Raw genomic sequence first — 16,062 nt, forward strand, 5'->3', positions numbered from 1 at the left:
TTTACAAAGGAAAACTTGTGTGTGTGTGTGTGTGTGTGTGTGTGTGTGTGTGTGTGTTTTTCTTTTTGAGACAGAGTCTCACTTTGTTGCCCAGGCTAGAGTGAGTGCCGTGGCGTCAGCCTAGCTCACAGCAACCTCAATTTCCTGGGCTCAAGTGATCCTCCTGCCTCAGCCTCCCGAGTAGCTGGGACTACAGGCATGCACCACCATGCCCGGCTAATTTTTGGTATATATATATATTTTAGTTGGTCCATTAGTTTCTTTCTATTTTTAGGAGAGGCAGGGTCTCTCTCAGGCTGGTTTCGAACTCCTGACCTTGAGCGATCCACCCGCCTCGGCCTCCCAGAGTGCTGGGATTACAGGCATGAGCCACCGGGCCCTGCCAAAAAGGAAAACTTTGGGGTCATGTGTTTCAGCATTCTTAATGCCAGGGTCTCCTACTGTCAAAGTCGTTTTGCATTCAACGTGACATAATCCCATGTATTAGAGAGAGAAGCCACCCAGTGGGAGCCAGAGCCACCGAGAGACACAGCTAGTATCAGAGAAGCAGCGGGAAGCAAGAAGGGAAGAAATTCCCGACCTTCCTCTCCTCCCTCTTCTCCAGGGCCTCCCCTTGGCTGGCCCCAGCCACAAACCAAATGGCAAACAAGCCTGGGGACACAGCCCCTAGGGCCAGCCTCTCAGGACACAGAGCGGGGCAGGAAAGAGTTGTGGGGAGGTGGAGAGAACAGAAGAGGCCGGCAGCCCCCCTGGGAATCGCTGCTGCCCAGCACACTTGCCGCCTGAAGCCAGAGTGCGTTGGGGACAGGGCAGGGCCTGGAGGGACAGCAGGACTCGCTGTTCTGGGCAAGGGCTCACTTGCGTCCTTTCTGGCCTGCAGTCTCCGTGAGCATCAACAACCTGTACCCGGGCTGCGAGAACGTGAGCGTGAGGAGCCGCAGCATGATGTTCGAGCCGGGCCTCACCAAAGGGATGCTGGAGGTGTTCGTGGCCCCGTCCCACCACCCGCACTGCTCGGCCGATGACCAGTCCACCAAGGCCATCGACATCCAGAACGCCTATTTGAACGGTACGCCCTGCCTGCCCCTAGGGAAGGACCTCGGGTTTCCCTTTGACATGGCTGTGAGTCATTCCCCAAAGTCAGCTTGTCCCAGGCAGCATGTGTCACACCTGGAAGAAAATGCAAGGCACACAGAAATAGGGAGCGAGGCAGGACCGCAGCTGGGCTGCCTTCCTCTCCTAAAGTAAAACTAAACCCCGGGTATCCCCAGCACCTAGAAAAGCACCTGACAAAGCACCTAGCAAAGCACCTGGCATACCATAGGTACTTGATAAATGATTGTTAAGTAAATTAATAATATTTGTACATATTTATGGATTGCCCCTGATATTTTATTACGTGCATTTCATGTGTAATGATCATATCAGGGTGTTTTGGGGGTATCCTTCACTTTGAGCATTTGTTATTTATAATTTCTATGTGCTGGAAACATTTCTTTCAGGTCCTCTCTTCTAGCTACTTCTAAATATACAATACATTGTTTTCAACTACAGTCACCCTACTCTGCTGTTGAACGTTAGAACTTACTCCTTCCGTGTGTTTACGCCCATTAACCAACCTCTCCTCACACACGACCCCCCAACACACACACTTCTCAGTCTCTGGTACCTATCATTCTACTCTCTGTCTTCATAAAATTATTTTTTTTTTATCTCCCACATACGAGTGTGAACATGCTGTGTTTATTTTTTCTGTGCCTGGCTGATTTCACTTAACATATGACCTCCAGTTCCTTCATCCATGTTGCTGCAAATGCCAGGATTTCATTCTTTATTATAGCCAAGTAGTATTTTATAGACATACAGTGCCACATTTTCTTTATCCATTCATCCATTGATAGGCATTCAGGTCAATTCCATGTCTGGTTTAATTGTAAATACTGCTGCAAATACATGGGCGTGCAGGTATTGCTTCGATACACTGATTCCTTTCCTTTGGGTAAATACCCAGCAGTGGGATTGCTAGATTATACAGTACTTCTATTTTTAGTTTTTTGAGGACTCCATACTGTTTTCCACAGTGGCTATACCAATTCACACTCCCACCAACAGTGCATCAGAGTTCCCTTTTCTGCATCCTCACCAGCATCTGTTCCTTTTTTTTCTTTTATAGCAGCCTTTCTGAGTGGGATTAGATGACATCTCATTGTGGTTTCAATTTGCATTCCCTTCATCATTAGTGGTGTTAAGCATTTTGTTATGTATCTGTTGGCTTTTTGTATGTGTTGTTTTCAGAAATGTGTATTCATGTTCTTTGCCCACTTTTAAATGGGATTTTTTTGTTTTCTCACTGTTGAGTTCTTTGAGTTCCTTATATATTTTGGATATTAATCCTTTGTCAGAAGAATAGTTTGGTAATATTTTTTTCCATTCAAAAGTTGTCTTTTCATTCTGTTGATTGTTTCCTTTGCCATGCAGAAGTTTTTTAGTTTAATATAGTCCCGTTAGTCTGTTTTTGTTTTTGTTGTCTGTGCTTTTGTGGTTTTAACCATAACATTTTTTGCAAGACTGGTGTCATGGAGTGTTTCCTTTATGTTTTCTTCTAGTAGTTTTATAATTTCAGTCTGTAATCTATCTTGAGTTGATTTTTTTATATTAATATTATGAAAGTGGTTCAGTTTCATTCTTCTACATGTAGATACCCAATTTTTCCAGTACTATTTATTGAATAGGGTAATCGTTACCCAATTTGTGTTCTGGCACCTTTGTTGAAAATCAGTTGGCTATAAATACATGTGTTTATTTCTGGGTTCTCTATTTTGTTCCATGGCTCTATATGTCTGTATGTGATATTACCAATACCATGCTGCTTTGGTTGCTATAGCTTTGCAATATATGTTGAAGTCAGATAGTGTGATGCCTCCAACTTTGTTCTTTTCACTTAGGATTACTTTAGCTATTCAGGCTCTTTTTTAGCTCCATATGAATTACATGGTCGTTTTTTTTCTATTTCTATGAAAAATGACATTGGTGTTTTGGGGTTTGTTTTTTGTTTCATTTTGTTTTGTTTTTTGTTCAGAGACAGGGTCTCAATTCTGTCACCCAGTCTGGAGGCCAGTTGCATGATCATAGCTCATTGCAGCCTCAAACTCCTTACTCAAGCGATTCCCCTGCCTTAGCCTCCTGAGTATCTGGGACTACAGGCCACATGCCACCATGCCCAGCTAATTTTTTAATTTTTTGTCGAGATGGGGCCTCACTGTGTCGCCTACGCTGGTCTCACGCTCCTGGCCTCAAATGATCTTCCCACCTTTGCTTCCCAAAATTGCTGGGATTCCAGATGGGAGCTACCATGCCCCATGACATTGGTGTTTTGATAGGGATTGCATCGAATCTGTAGATTGCTTTGAGTAGTGTGGTCATTTTCATAACATTAATTCTTCCAATACCTGACCATAGGATGTCTTTCCGTTTGTTTATGTCCTCTTCAGTTCCTTGTACCAGTCTTTTATCGTTTTCCTCATAGAGGTCTTTCACTTCCTTGGTTAAATTTATCACTAGGTATTTTATTTTTTATTGTAAGTGGGATTGCTTTCTTATTTTTTTCTCAGCTAGTTTAGTATTAGTGTATAGAAATACTACTGGTTTTTATATGTTGCTTTTTTTATCCTACAAATTTACTTATTTATTATGAACTTATTTATCAGATCTAAGAGGTTTTTTTGGTGGAGTCTTTAGGTTTTCCTAGATACAGATCACATCATCAGCAAATAGAGATGGTTTCACTTTGTCTTTTCCAACTTGGATGCTTTTCTTTCTTTCTCTTGCCTGATTGCTCTGGCTGGGACATCCAGCATTATGTTGAATAGGAGTGGTGAAAGTGGGCATCCTTGTCTTGTTCTAGTTCTTGGAGGAAAGGCTTTCAGCTTTCTTATATCTATTTCTTTGATAAATTTCTCATTAATATCTGGAATTGTCTTTCTAATCCTTTTGTATTATTTTTCTGTATTCTCTTGTATCTCATTGAACTTGTTTAATATTATTATTTTGAATTCTTTTTCTGGGATTTTATAGTTTCTTTTTCATTGGAATCTGTTGCTGGAAAGTAATTATATTTCTTTGCTTTTTCATATTTCTTGTGTCCTTACATTGATACCTGTGCATCTGGTATAATAGTCACGTCTTCCAACTTTTTGGATTTGTTTTCATAGGGGAGGACTTTTCCCTGAAGTAGTACTACAGTGTTTTGGGCACTTGGGCTTTGTTTCTGGATATGTGAAGGTAGTGTAGTCCTTATGTGGTTTCTTTGGCCATAAATGGCACCAGTGGCGTCTGTGATTTCCTCAGTGGCTTAGGGTGTGGTTGTCAGTGGAGGCAGTGGTTAAGTTTTAATGGGGACAGGGATGCCAGATGGGCTAGTCCTCAGTCCCCAGTGGTGGCAGTGGTGAACTGAGCATGGATGGCTGTCCTTGGTCCCCAAGGCAATGTCTGCTGGTACTGGTGTTAGTGTGCCCAGGTGGGACAATTCTTGGGCTCAGGTACTGGGAGTGGCAGTGATAAGCTAGGCAGGTAGGCAGGTTATTGGACCCCTGGACCGTGGGCATGGCATCAGCAATGGCAGTAGCAACAGGGGGACAACTCTTTGGCTTCCAAGTAGTGTTGCAGTGGCTGCAATGGGCTAGGCAGGCCAGTACCCAGACCCGCAGGTGACGCACATGGGTACGTGTTAGTTGTGGTGGTAGCAGTCGGTTGGGTGGGCCTGACCACAGGCTTCCAGTGGGAGTGCTCAGGCACCAATGGTGGTGGACTGGCTGGGCAATCCAAGGCTCTTGGACAGCATAATTGGGCACTGAGGCAGAGATAGAGCCAGGCCAGGCAAACCTGTCCTCAGGTCCCCTGATGGTGTGTGTAGGTGCTGGCTGTGGTAAGCAGGGGCAGGGCAATCCCCAGGATCCCAGCAGAATGCTTGGGTGGGGGTGACAGCGGCTATGCTACAGTCCTGCTGCTGGTAGAGTGGGCTTGCTTTCGGTGGCAGCAGCTGTATGTAGCCTGCTGGGGGTGGCTGCAGTGGTCTGGCTTTGGGTGAGGGGTTCTGTCTCAAGGTGCGTGAAAACAAGTGTACAGTAGGGTTGCTGCCAAGAGCTCATACTCCAGCGCTGGCAGCAGTAGCCACACAGAGAGGTGGCTGCAGGTTGGGCATACCAGTGGGGCTCAGGGCTGCGGAGATGCAGGGGCTGTTGGGCCCATGGCAGGATGGAGTCCGTGGGTGCTAGACTCTGAAATGGCACCATGCTATAGCTGCTTAGGACTCAGGGGATATGCCATCAAAACCAGCTTCATAACCACCCACTCTCATGGGAACAAATCCATTCCTGTGACAGCTAACACACTTTCACGAGAGTAAGAACTCACTTACCTCCACAAGAACAGCACCAAGCCTTTCATGAGTGACCCGCCCTCCTAAACACCTCCTGCTAGGCGCCACCTCCAACACTGCCGCACTGGGAGTTAGATTTCAGTATGAGTTTTAGTGGGGACAAACTGTATGCAATCATGGCAAGATGTTCGTTACATAGACAGATGAATGCCATGGACATCACTAGCCCTCCTTGGAACCCCTGGATTGCCAAGAAAAATTATAGTTGAAATTCAGCGGTGGTGTTTCAGGATGGGAATCTCCACTTTTCTTTTTCTGCAGGAGTTGGCGATTTCAGCGTGTGGGAGTTCTCTGGAAATCCTGTGTACTTCTGCTGTTATGACTATTTCGCTGCAAATGATCCCACGTCAATCCATGTCATTGTTTTTAGTCTAGAAGAGCCCTATGAGATCCAGCTGAACCAAGTGATTTTCTGGCTCAGTTTCCTGAAGTCCCTCGTCCCAGTCGAAGAACCCATAGGTGAGCTAAGTGCCCGTGGGCGAGGGAGTGTCCTTCCTGCTGCCGGCGGGCATCGCCTCCTCCCTCCAGGCTCCTGCGCTGCTCCTGCCGCTGGTGCAGGCCTTGCACCCCGGCCGCGTGCAGATCCCACAGCTGTGGCTCCTCCTGCTAGGAAACTTCCAGTCTGGAAAGCTTCCTGGGGCTCAGCCGTTCCCAGTGTTCTGTAGAAAGATTTTGTATCACGATTGTGTGTTCCTGCCTCAAAGGCCCGATTCCAAGCCAGTCATTTAGAGCCATTTCTCAGATTCTTTCTACGCTTTCCAGCCATGGTCATTTTGTTGGGTGCAGAATGGAATCCCTGCTCAGATGGCTGCTGCCCCTTTGCCTAAAGGGAACAGAATTAATCAGCAGAAGGAGCTCTCCTTCCTCCTGCAGGTCCGTCAAGAACTGATGAGACAGGATGGTGTTGCCTGAATGTGTTATCTTAGCTTCGTTCCTAGAGGAGAGGATGACATGGAATAAACTTCTTTTGTTCTTCACATACAACAAGAGAAGCAGCCTTCCCTGGTGAAATGCAATCCTTAGCAGTCAATTTTTTTCCCAGAAAAGCCTTTAATAATAAATTGGGCTTAATACCCCTCAAGATGCTGCCATTTTTGCCTCTTTCTTTCTCTTTTATTGTTCATGGCTTTTTGTTTTAAACACTCCCATAAGTGGAGGCTGTCTGTGTGACTTGCGGACCGTTTCTCTCTGAGCCATCCCGGTGGTGTTGCTGCACTCAGGGGCCTTTCTTTGGTCTTGTAAAGAGTGTCCCTCATGTGCAGATTGGGGCTACTTGGAGGAAGGCCTGAGAAGCTGCCTTTTGTAGTCTGGGGTCAGGTCTGGTCCACTCTGAGCGATTTTCCTTGAGGCCCAGGAAATAGGCTCATCTTCCTGTTGGCCGGGCCTAGGGACTTCCAGAGGGCACACTGCACGGTGGGCATGGGGCCCTCGTGTCCGCGGCAGGTTGCCCATCCACCTGCAGAGATGGCCTGGGCATGAGGCCAGCACGCCCCCTGCCCTGGGCAGGAGAGCCAGCCAGGTAGGAGGACCCGCTTCATAACGCAGCTCTCTCTGCCCCCAGCCTTTGGTGGGAAGCTGAAGAACCCACTCCGAGTTGTCCTGGTGGCTACCCATGCTGACATCATGAACGTTCCTCGCCCAGCTGGAGGCGAGTTTGGATATGACAAAGATACATCGTTGCTGAAAGAGATCAGGAACAGGTGAGGGGGCTGCTGGGTCTCCAGCCCAGGTGACAGCCTACTACCCAAGGAACCGAATCAGGGGTGTGAAAAATACAACAGAACTCACATGAACTACAGAAAGGAATTAAAGACCTTTTTCCTTGGTTGACTTTTTTGTTGTATGGCTTGAGTATCTGTTATCCAACATGATTGAGACCAGAAATGTTTTAGATTTCATATTTCTTTGGCTTTTAGGAATAGTTGCATATACATAATGGTTGAATGTCCGCAATAAGAAAATTCTAAATCTGAAATGCTCCAATGTGCATTTCCTTTGAGCATCATGTTGGTGCTCAAAAGGTTTTCAGATATTAGAACATATCAGATTTCAGATTTCCCAATTAGAGATGCACAACCTCTATTTTTTTGTTTTTATCAAAGCAGTAAATCCACATAATAACATATAGAAGCAAAGAACACATGAAAAGCAGCAGTCCTCTACCTTTTCCTCCCCTCCCAGCACCACTGCCCAGAGAAAGCTTCTAGCTGTTTTAGGTTTCCGTGCTTTCCATGATTAAGATGATAATGCAAATCAGTATTTCTCAAAATATAAGTTATAATCCACTAATGGGACATGAGATTCATTTAGGGGACCATGACCAACTCTTTTTTATTTTTATTTAGTTTTGCATGTGACCTTATTTGCAGATATCTTTTTTAAATGAGATGGGATGGAATGGAATAGAATAGGATAGATGAGAGTACATTTCATTTCATTTGTAAAACTTTTTTCACTTATCAATATGGGTGTGTATGGGGTCATGATATAAAATACATATTTTTACTTTGAGTCTATCAAAGTTTGAACCTGTAGCTCTATATAATATGCTAGCAACTTAGATATTAAATTATTAACTTGAGACACTCATCTATTGTCATGAAGATATGAAAAATGTGAGGCTTCTATTAACACGTGTAGATCAGTGGTGCAACTGTTGCGTCCATACCTCTACTCTTAGTTCCTCCCCTTTCAACAGTGTTTCTTCTCCCAACGTGTAAGGTGAGCGCACTAGCCCCGCCTTTCCGTGTCAGGGGAACTGACGTCTCTCCAGGCCTTGTTCCTGCAGCTTTGCTAAAACCTGAAGCTCCTGTGTGGGTGACTCGGAGCATGCGCCAGTGTCCCCATGCCTCTTCCCGTGGTGTGATAAGGCGGAGTCCCTCAAACAGCAGGGAAGGAGGGGCCTTTGCAAAGCCACCAGAACTTTCCTTGCCTCCTACCCACCTCTCGGGCCAGTAGGAGCCTGGCCTCTCCGTGGAAAGACCTGGTGAGATCGATTCACTGCTAAGGAAGCTCCTTCTGCTCCCACAGGTTTGGAAATGATCTTCACATTTCCAATAAGCTGTTCGTTCTGGATGCTGGGGCTTCTGGGTCTAAGGACATAAAGGTACTTCGAAGTCACCTGCAAGAAATACGGAGCCAGATTGTTTCGGTGAGTAGACCCTGGAGGGCACCTGGCCCCAGACCACCCAGTGAGCCAGGGAGCTGGGCCTTTGTGCTGCCCTCTTGGTTGGATTTGGGCTTGGGGGACTGCTTCACAGTAGGACCCAGCCCGGGGTGGCTGCAGGGACATGTTTTTATCCTGTTGCTCTTGGTCAAGGAAGGAAAAGTAGAGAAACAAGGAGATGACTGGAGATAAAGGGTTGTTATGGGCACAGGTAGACCAGTTCAGATTGTGTGAAATCCATACAGTTTTAATGGTTTTTTTAAAAAACCATTTTCTTTAATAAATTACAAAAGAAATTCAAAACTGACTTACTGTAGCATATCTAGAAAATTCAGAAGAGTGGAAAAACAGTTACTAACAAACAAGTAAAAGGCATAAAATGATAGGTGAACTAATGGAGTGAGACTGCATTCTTGGATTACAGGATATGACCCAATGTTTAATTTTTCCCACGTGATATAAACTTATTACAATTCCAGCTAGAATCTGAATGGGATTTAGGGGATTAGGTTTTTTGGAAAATTTTCATGGAAAAATAATAAGACATAGGCTCTATATAAATACAGTTAGATAAGAGGAAAAGCTTAGAGAGTATAGAAGTAAATTACAGTATCTCTAGAAATGTAATGGAAAACAAAGATATTTTAATTTAATGGGGGAAAAGTTTATTTAATAAGTGATCGTAGCACAACTGGTGATGTGCATGGAAGGAAATAAAGTTGGACTCCTACACTCTATAGCGTCTAAAAGTAAATGAATTAAAAAATAATAAATAAAAGTAAATGAATTAAAAAATAATAATAAATAAAAGTAAATGAATTAAAATTTAAAATGTAAAAAATAAAACAATAAATATCTTAAACGGAAATTTAGAGAATGTATTTGTAAAAATAACTAGGTACTGGGGAAGACACTTAAAACAAGGTAGAAAACCCCAGAAACTTTCAAAGAAGTTTGAAAATAAGTTTTCAACTGTATCTATTTGGAAACATAATGTTTTCCTAAATTTTTTCTGGCAAATAAATTCAATAAACAAAGTTGAAGGGTGAAATAGATTCGGAAAAAACATTCTTCAACGTATTTGACAGATAAAGCATTACTATCTATAATATTTGAAAAGCTCACAAAAATTGGTGGGAAAAGGGCAAATAGGGTAAATAGAAAAAATGCTAAAATGTAAAACTGCTCACCTGCACTCGGGAATGTTCCTACCACTGAAGCCTGGGTGGAAACTCTGGCCAGGTGTGCATCTGCCTCTCCTGTCACACACCCCCTTCCAGAACACTCCTGCCAACACCAGGCTCTGTTTCCCCGCGTGCTTTAGGGATTCTCAGGAAACTCCTCTCTCAGGAAAACCTGTCCCCTGAGCACACCGGATGCCCTTGCTTCCCTGTTGAGGCCCACGATGGCAGAGTCAGATGGGGGTGGTCTGGGAGGCCTGGGAGGACTCTGGTCACACAAACTCACGGACAGGATCTGCGTCCGTGGAGGCCCCAGCACATCCCCACGGGGTCTGGAGGCAGGAGGCAGTGCGTGACCATTTTTGAACTGGGCTGTGGCATGACCACTGCTTTGCAAGTGAGGGAGCGAGGGAGACGCAGCGAGCGAGGAAAGGAGGGAGGAGGAAGTGAGCGGCGCATTAGGAGGTGGTGAATGTTAGTTGATGGAGTGATGGAGGCCGCAGTCCCAAAAGCACCCTCGGAAGACTCTCCATCTATGTGACATGACCAGTAGAACTGAAAAGCCTCCATGAAACTTGAGGTTCGATAAACAGCGAAGGTCCATTCAAAACAGCTCTACAAAAAATAACTGCCCCAGTACTCAACCATAAAAGCGCTGACTCACTCATCCAGTCAGTCACGTGAATGAAAGGTGTCCTCTGAGCTGGGTCCCCCTCCTCAGCAGCCACACCCACAGCTGGGCACCTGTCCTGCCCGCCTGTTCTAGGTCTGCCCTCCCATGACTCAGCTGTGTGAGAGAATCATCTCCACGCTGCCTTCCTGGAGGAAGCTCAATGGGCCCAACCAGCTGATGTCGCTGCAGCAGTTCGTGTACGACGTGCAGGACCAGCTGAACCCCCTGGCCAGCGAGGAGGACCTCAGGCGCGTGGCTCAGCAGCTGCACAGCACAGGCGAGGTGAGCGCCCCGCAGACCCACGTCCGTCCCGGATCCCAGCTCCTGGAGGTGGCATGAGCCTGGGGGAGGCAGAGGGAAATGACCCAGCTACCCACAGTATTTCCAGACGCGCGACTGTTACATCCAGCCTCAAGTGACGCTCTGAACTGCAGTTCTCTGCTTTGCTACCTCACTCTAGGGGCTGTCATTTTGTCTTGTCATGTTTCTTCTTCTCCAGATTCTCTCAGTTAGGGAGCGCAGCGCCTGCTGCCCTGGGTGACTGGGTACCTCCCCACGCCCCCTGGGTACCTCCCCACGCCCCCTGGGTACCGCCCCACGCCCCCTGGGTACCTCCCCACGCCCCCTGGGTACCTCCCCACGCCCCCTGGGCTTCTGGAACTTCCTGCCATTCCTGGCAGCCTTCACGACGGCTGCTTCCCAGAGTGTGGACTGACCAGCTCCACACCCGGTTCACCATCGAAAAAGGCAGTCTCTCATAGAGACAGTGTCTGTGGACACGGAGACAGAGAGACAGTGCACAGACACACAGACTAATCATAATTCACGGTACACATCTAAAAAAAAAAAAAAAAAACAGCAAGCTATGGCTGCCAGAAATTACCCGAAAATGGTAGTCTTCGCTCTGGCTCTGTTACGTTCGGCTCTGGGGTGCGGTGGGAAACCTGTTCTGACGGCATCGTACGCCGGTGCCCAGAATGGGGCGCAGCCTTTGAGTTCCTGCAAGAGGGGAAATCCGGAGACAGCGTGAGCTACTCTGGGCCAAGAAGACTGATCTGAATATTACCACTAGAAGCAGCTCTGAGACAATTAGCAGCCAGAGCTTGCCTCTCCAGTCTCGGGTGCCAGGTCTGACTCTATGAGCCTCGTATTCTTAAAATTAAACTTGAATCCACAAGCCAGTGACCCTGAAAACTAGAGGCTCAGGCAGTGACTTTGTCAACCTTTAAACTCCCAGTTAGACAGCCGGCTGATCTGACTGCTCAGGAATCCTGGAAAGGGATGTGCCCAAGGAAGAAGACAAGCAAAGGGCCAAAGCTTAGATTATAAGATCCTGGCGGAGATTAAGAATGGTATGAGTATAATAATAGACTCCTTTGGCACAGCATTCCCTTGCCTTCTTGTTTTTGACCAGCACCTTTCTAGATCATAGCATATAATCCACTTATTTGACATCATTCCTGCGTGCCCTTGAGACTTGAGTAAATCAAGGAAGACTTACAGAAGGACGACCATAAAGGGAACCTACCCCACGGGCCCCCCGCCCTAGCCGGCCCCATCCCTCCTCCAGCCCTGCCTTCTGGTACCTGCTCTGCAGGTCTCACTCCATTTCCCCAGCAGCCCTTCTGGTGTGCCCTTTCTGGTCCAGGGCACAGCATTTACTGTGAGCTGTGTCGCCTGCTTACTCTGCTCCTCTAGGGGCCAGATTGTCAGTCTCTGTCTTTCGTGACCCTGAGGAGATGGCAGTGTTTAGGACACAATTGCAAATGGTGTTCCACCAAATGCCATATTCAGAACTTAATAGATACTGGCTCTGCCCTTCAGGAGTTTTCAACCGAGACTCAGGTTTGAACAGAATCATGGACAGAGGGCGCCTTGAAGGCTTAGGCCCGACTGTGGGTGCCAAAGTCCTGTGGGCGACAGGCAGAGTCTGAGCCCCCATGTGAGGAAGGAGGCACCTTGGGTGGCCACTGTTCACAGCCCCGGCTCACGGCAGGAGGGGAGATAGGAAGGGGAACTGTTCCATAAAGGGAAAGTTACTTCTGTTTTTGTCACATTTTTTCTTTGTGACCTTTGATTTTTTAAAGAAATAAACAACCATAAACCTGTAGTCCCTACTGGTCACCATCCCCCATCTCGTTCTTATCCCCATCTCTTGGGCCAACAGTTACCATGGCAGCATATCTTTCCAGACCTTTTTAATGAAGGGTGTTTAAAATTTACATAATGTTTCAGCCAGGCAAGGTGGCTCACGCCTGTAATCCTAGCACTCTGGGAGGCGAAGGCAGCAGGATCACTTGAGGTCAGTAGTTTAAGACCAGACTGAGCGAGAGTGAGACCTCATCTTTTATCTAAAATTAAACTTTAAAATTAAAAAAATAATAAAATTTACATTTTATAAAATATTGTGAATATTTTTTGAAAAATCTTTTTAAAAATGTCAAGCCTTCAGCAAAGTTGCAAGAATAGTACCATGAACCTTCCTCTCCTCTACACTTGACCAACTGTTTACATTTTGCTCCATTTGCTTGATTCCTCTGTCTTTTGTTTCTGTGCTCATTTATTTTATAGACATCATAATATTTCTCTCTTAAATAATTTAGCCTTCATCTCCTAAAGAGAAGGATTTTTTCCCATATAACACCATATAATTGATCACATCTCAGAAAAACGACATGGGTATAGGACCATGATCTAATATATAGTCCTCTGAAGGTGACTTTGAGCAAAATATTTGAAAAAATGAATATGCAGTTCTCATGGAAGAATTTGCCCTTTGTCCCAAAAATTTCATTCATGACTATGTTTATTTCTGTGTGTATTTATTTTGGGATCCATAATCCAGTCTAGAATCACTCATTGCCTTTGGTTGCCATTTCTCTTCTTTTTTCTTTCATTTCATTGGCCTTTTTGAAGACTCGAGGGTAGTTGTTTTCCAGAATTTCTCTTCTGACGTTGTCAGGATGTTTTTCCCCACAGCGTTTGGCCTTCGAGATGCATCCGTGTCAATGACCCTGGGTCATTCCTTGGAACATCTGCTCAGGCACTGTCACTGGGAGCAGGCCCTTTCCTACTCTGGCTGGTGCGCCCGGCCAGGGCTCTTTCCCTAAGTGACCTTCTGCTGTCCCCTCTGGCAGATCAACATCATGCAGAGCGAAACGGTGCAGGACGTGCTGCTCCTGGACCCCCGCTGGCTGTGCACCTGCGTCCTGGGGAAGCTGCTGTCCGTGGAGACGCCGCGGGCCCTGCACCACTACCGGGGCCGCTACACCGTGGAGGACATCCAGCGCCTGGTGCCCGACAGCGACGTGGAGGAGCTGCTGCAGATCCTCGACGCCATGGACATCTGCGCCCGCGACCTGAGCAGCGGGACCATGGTGGACGTGCCCGCCCTGATCAAGACGGACAACCTGCACCGCTCCTGGGCGGACGAGGAGGACGAGGCGATGGTGTACGGCGGCGTGCGCGTGGTCCCCGTGGAGCACCTCACGCCCTTCCCGTGCGGCATCTTTCACAAGGTGCAGGTGAACCTGTGCCGCTGGGTGCACCAGCAGGGCACGGAGGGCGACGCGGACATCCGCCTGTGGGTGAACGGCTGCAAGATTGCCCACCGCGGCGCGGAGCTGCTGGTGCTGCTGGTGAACCACGGCCAGGGCGTGGAGGTGCAGGTGCGCGGTCTGGAGACGGACAAGGTCAAGTGCTGCCTCCTGCTGGACTCGGTGTGCAGCACCATCGAGAACGTCATGGCCAGCACGCTGCCCGGGCTCCTGACCGTCAAGCACTACCTGAGCCCCCAGCAGCTGCGGGAGCACCACGAGCCCGTCATGATCTACCAGCCGCGGGACTTCTTCCGGGCGCAGGCGCTGAAGGAGACCTCCCTGACGAACACCATGGGCGGCTACAAGGAGAGCTTCAGCAGCATCATGTGCTTCGGCTGTCATGACGTCTACCAGCAGGCCAGCCTCGGCATGGACATCCACGCGTCAGACCTGAACCTCCTCACGCGGAGGAAGCTCAGCCGCCTGCTGGACCCGCCCGACCCCATGGGGAAGGACTGGTGCCTTCTCGCCATGAACTTGGGCCTCCCCGACCTGGTGGCAAAGTACAACACCAACAACGGGGCCCCCAAGGACTTCCTCCCCAGCCCAGTCCATGCTCTGCTGCGGGAATGGACCTCCTATCCCGAGAGCACGGTGGGCATCCTCATGTCCAAACTGAGGGAGCTGGGTCGCCGGGATGCAGCAGACTTCCTGCTGAAGGCATCCTCCGTGTTCAAAATCAACCTCGATGGCAATGGCCAGGAGGCCTATGCGTCAAGCTGCAACAGTGGCACCTCCTATAATTCCATTAGCTCGGTCGTGTCCCGGTGAGGGCAGCTTCTGGCTTGGGCAGGGTCTCTTTGGACTGCAGAGCGAGGGGGTGCGACCCATCCTTCCCGTTGGAGATGCCAAGGGCATTCCTTCCTACCCACATCCCCAGGGACCCCCCGCCCCCAACTCCACCTGTTCCTCTGCCCCTGCTACCGCCCTGCCTCTCCACATTCCCTTGTCTGCGGATGGTCTTCCCAGGTTCAGAGCAGAACAGCTCCTTTACTTTGGCCATTCGAAAGAAAAGCTAGTGGAGCTCCTCTCAGTGTTTTGGACTCCATTTCTTGTCCTCCAATACCTTGCTTTTACTGGAATTTTACTGGAATTCCTAATTTTCGATGAAATTTTTTTAACTACCGTATTGATTATCCTTTAAAAACAGAAAAGCTCATATTTATCCAAAGTGTATATTTCTTATACTCTTTCCTTTGTTATACCATCTCCTCAGCTTATCTCTTTTATATTTATAGGAGAGACTCCCATGTATGGAATCCCACTGTATAATTTATAAACAGACAATATGTGAGTGCCTTTTGCAGAAGAGGGTGTGTTTGAAACCATCAGAGTCAGCCAGGAGCTGTCACCAAGGAAATGCTACCTCTCTGTCCCTTGCTGTATGCTGATCACCGCCAGAGGTGCTTCACCCTGAATTTTGTTGTTTTTTCTTCCCAGCAATGTCTGTGTTTTGTTTGGCAAGGAAAGGAGAGACATGAGTCTTCCTCCAGGGTGATTTCATTGGCAGTGTTGTTGCTATACGAAGACATGTTCATTTTGCTTTTGTTGGAACGTCAATGTGAATGTCCACACGAAACCTACAAGCTGTCAGGCTTCATCATTCCCGCTCATCTCAGGTAGAAGGTTGACACGGTTGTAGGGTGCGGAGACCTGTGTAAGAATTCAGAAGAGCCCTGACTCATCATTTGTGGCAGTCCGTTGTCATTGGTGCATAGCAGATGGTTTCCACATTTAGATCTTGCTTTGATAACTTCCTATAACTTGAAGTCTAAAACCAGAAAATAAAGGAGGCAAGTTTTCTTCAGTGATTTTAAATTGTAATAGAGTTTTAAACTGATGAGGGAACATGCCCTAATTCTTCTGTCCTGAGAAGCATGTAATGTTAATGTTATATCATATGTATGTATATATATATATATATGCACTATGTATATACATATATATTAATACCGGTATTTTTACTTAATCTATAAGATGTCGTAAAAAAGTTAAGTTTTTTCTTT

At 47.1% G+C, this 16,062-nt stretch overlaps 1 protein-coding gene across 5 annotated transcripts in view; it reads left to right on the forward strand.

Annotated features, from left to right (window-relative positions):
- The window catches only part of DAPK1 (death associated protein kinase 1), a 186,502-nt gene extending 170,790 nt beyond the window's left edge, over nucleotides 1–15,712 (forward strand). For 4 of the 5 annotated variants that reach the window (XM_076008529.1, XM_076008527.1, XM_076008530.1 and 1 more), the window contains exons 21-26: nucleotides 881–1,069; nucleotides 5,699–5,896; nucleotides 6,999–7,137; nucleotides 8,468–8,588; nucleotides 10,551–10,739; nucleotides 13,595–15,712. In XM_076008529.1, coding sequence (XP_075864644.1) covers nucleotides 881–1,069; nucleotides 5,699–5,896; nucleotides 6,999–7,137; nucleotides 8,468–8,588; nucleotides 10,551–10,739; nucleotides 13,595–14,827 — 2,069 coding nt within the window. In that variant the 3' untranslated portion in view covers nucleotides 14,828–15,712. Of the gene's footprint in view, nucleotides 1–880; nucleotides 1,070–5,698; nucleotides 5,897–6,998; nucleotides 7,138–8,467; nucleotides 8,589–10,550; nucleotides 10,740–13,594 lie in introns of those variants that run through there. The other variant, XM_076008531.1, reaches the window with a different exon arrangement.
- Nucleotides 15,713–16,062: the final 350 nt, after the last annotated feature.

This window comes from Microcebus murinus, chromosome 12, assembly GCF_040939455.1.
Source record: "Microcebus murinus isolate Inina chromosome 12, M.murinus_Inina_mat1.0, whole genome shotgun sequence".
Classification (NCBI taxonomy): Eukaryota; Metazoa; Chordata; class Mammalia; order Primates; family Cheirogaleidae; genus Microcebus; species Microcebus murinus.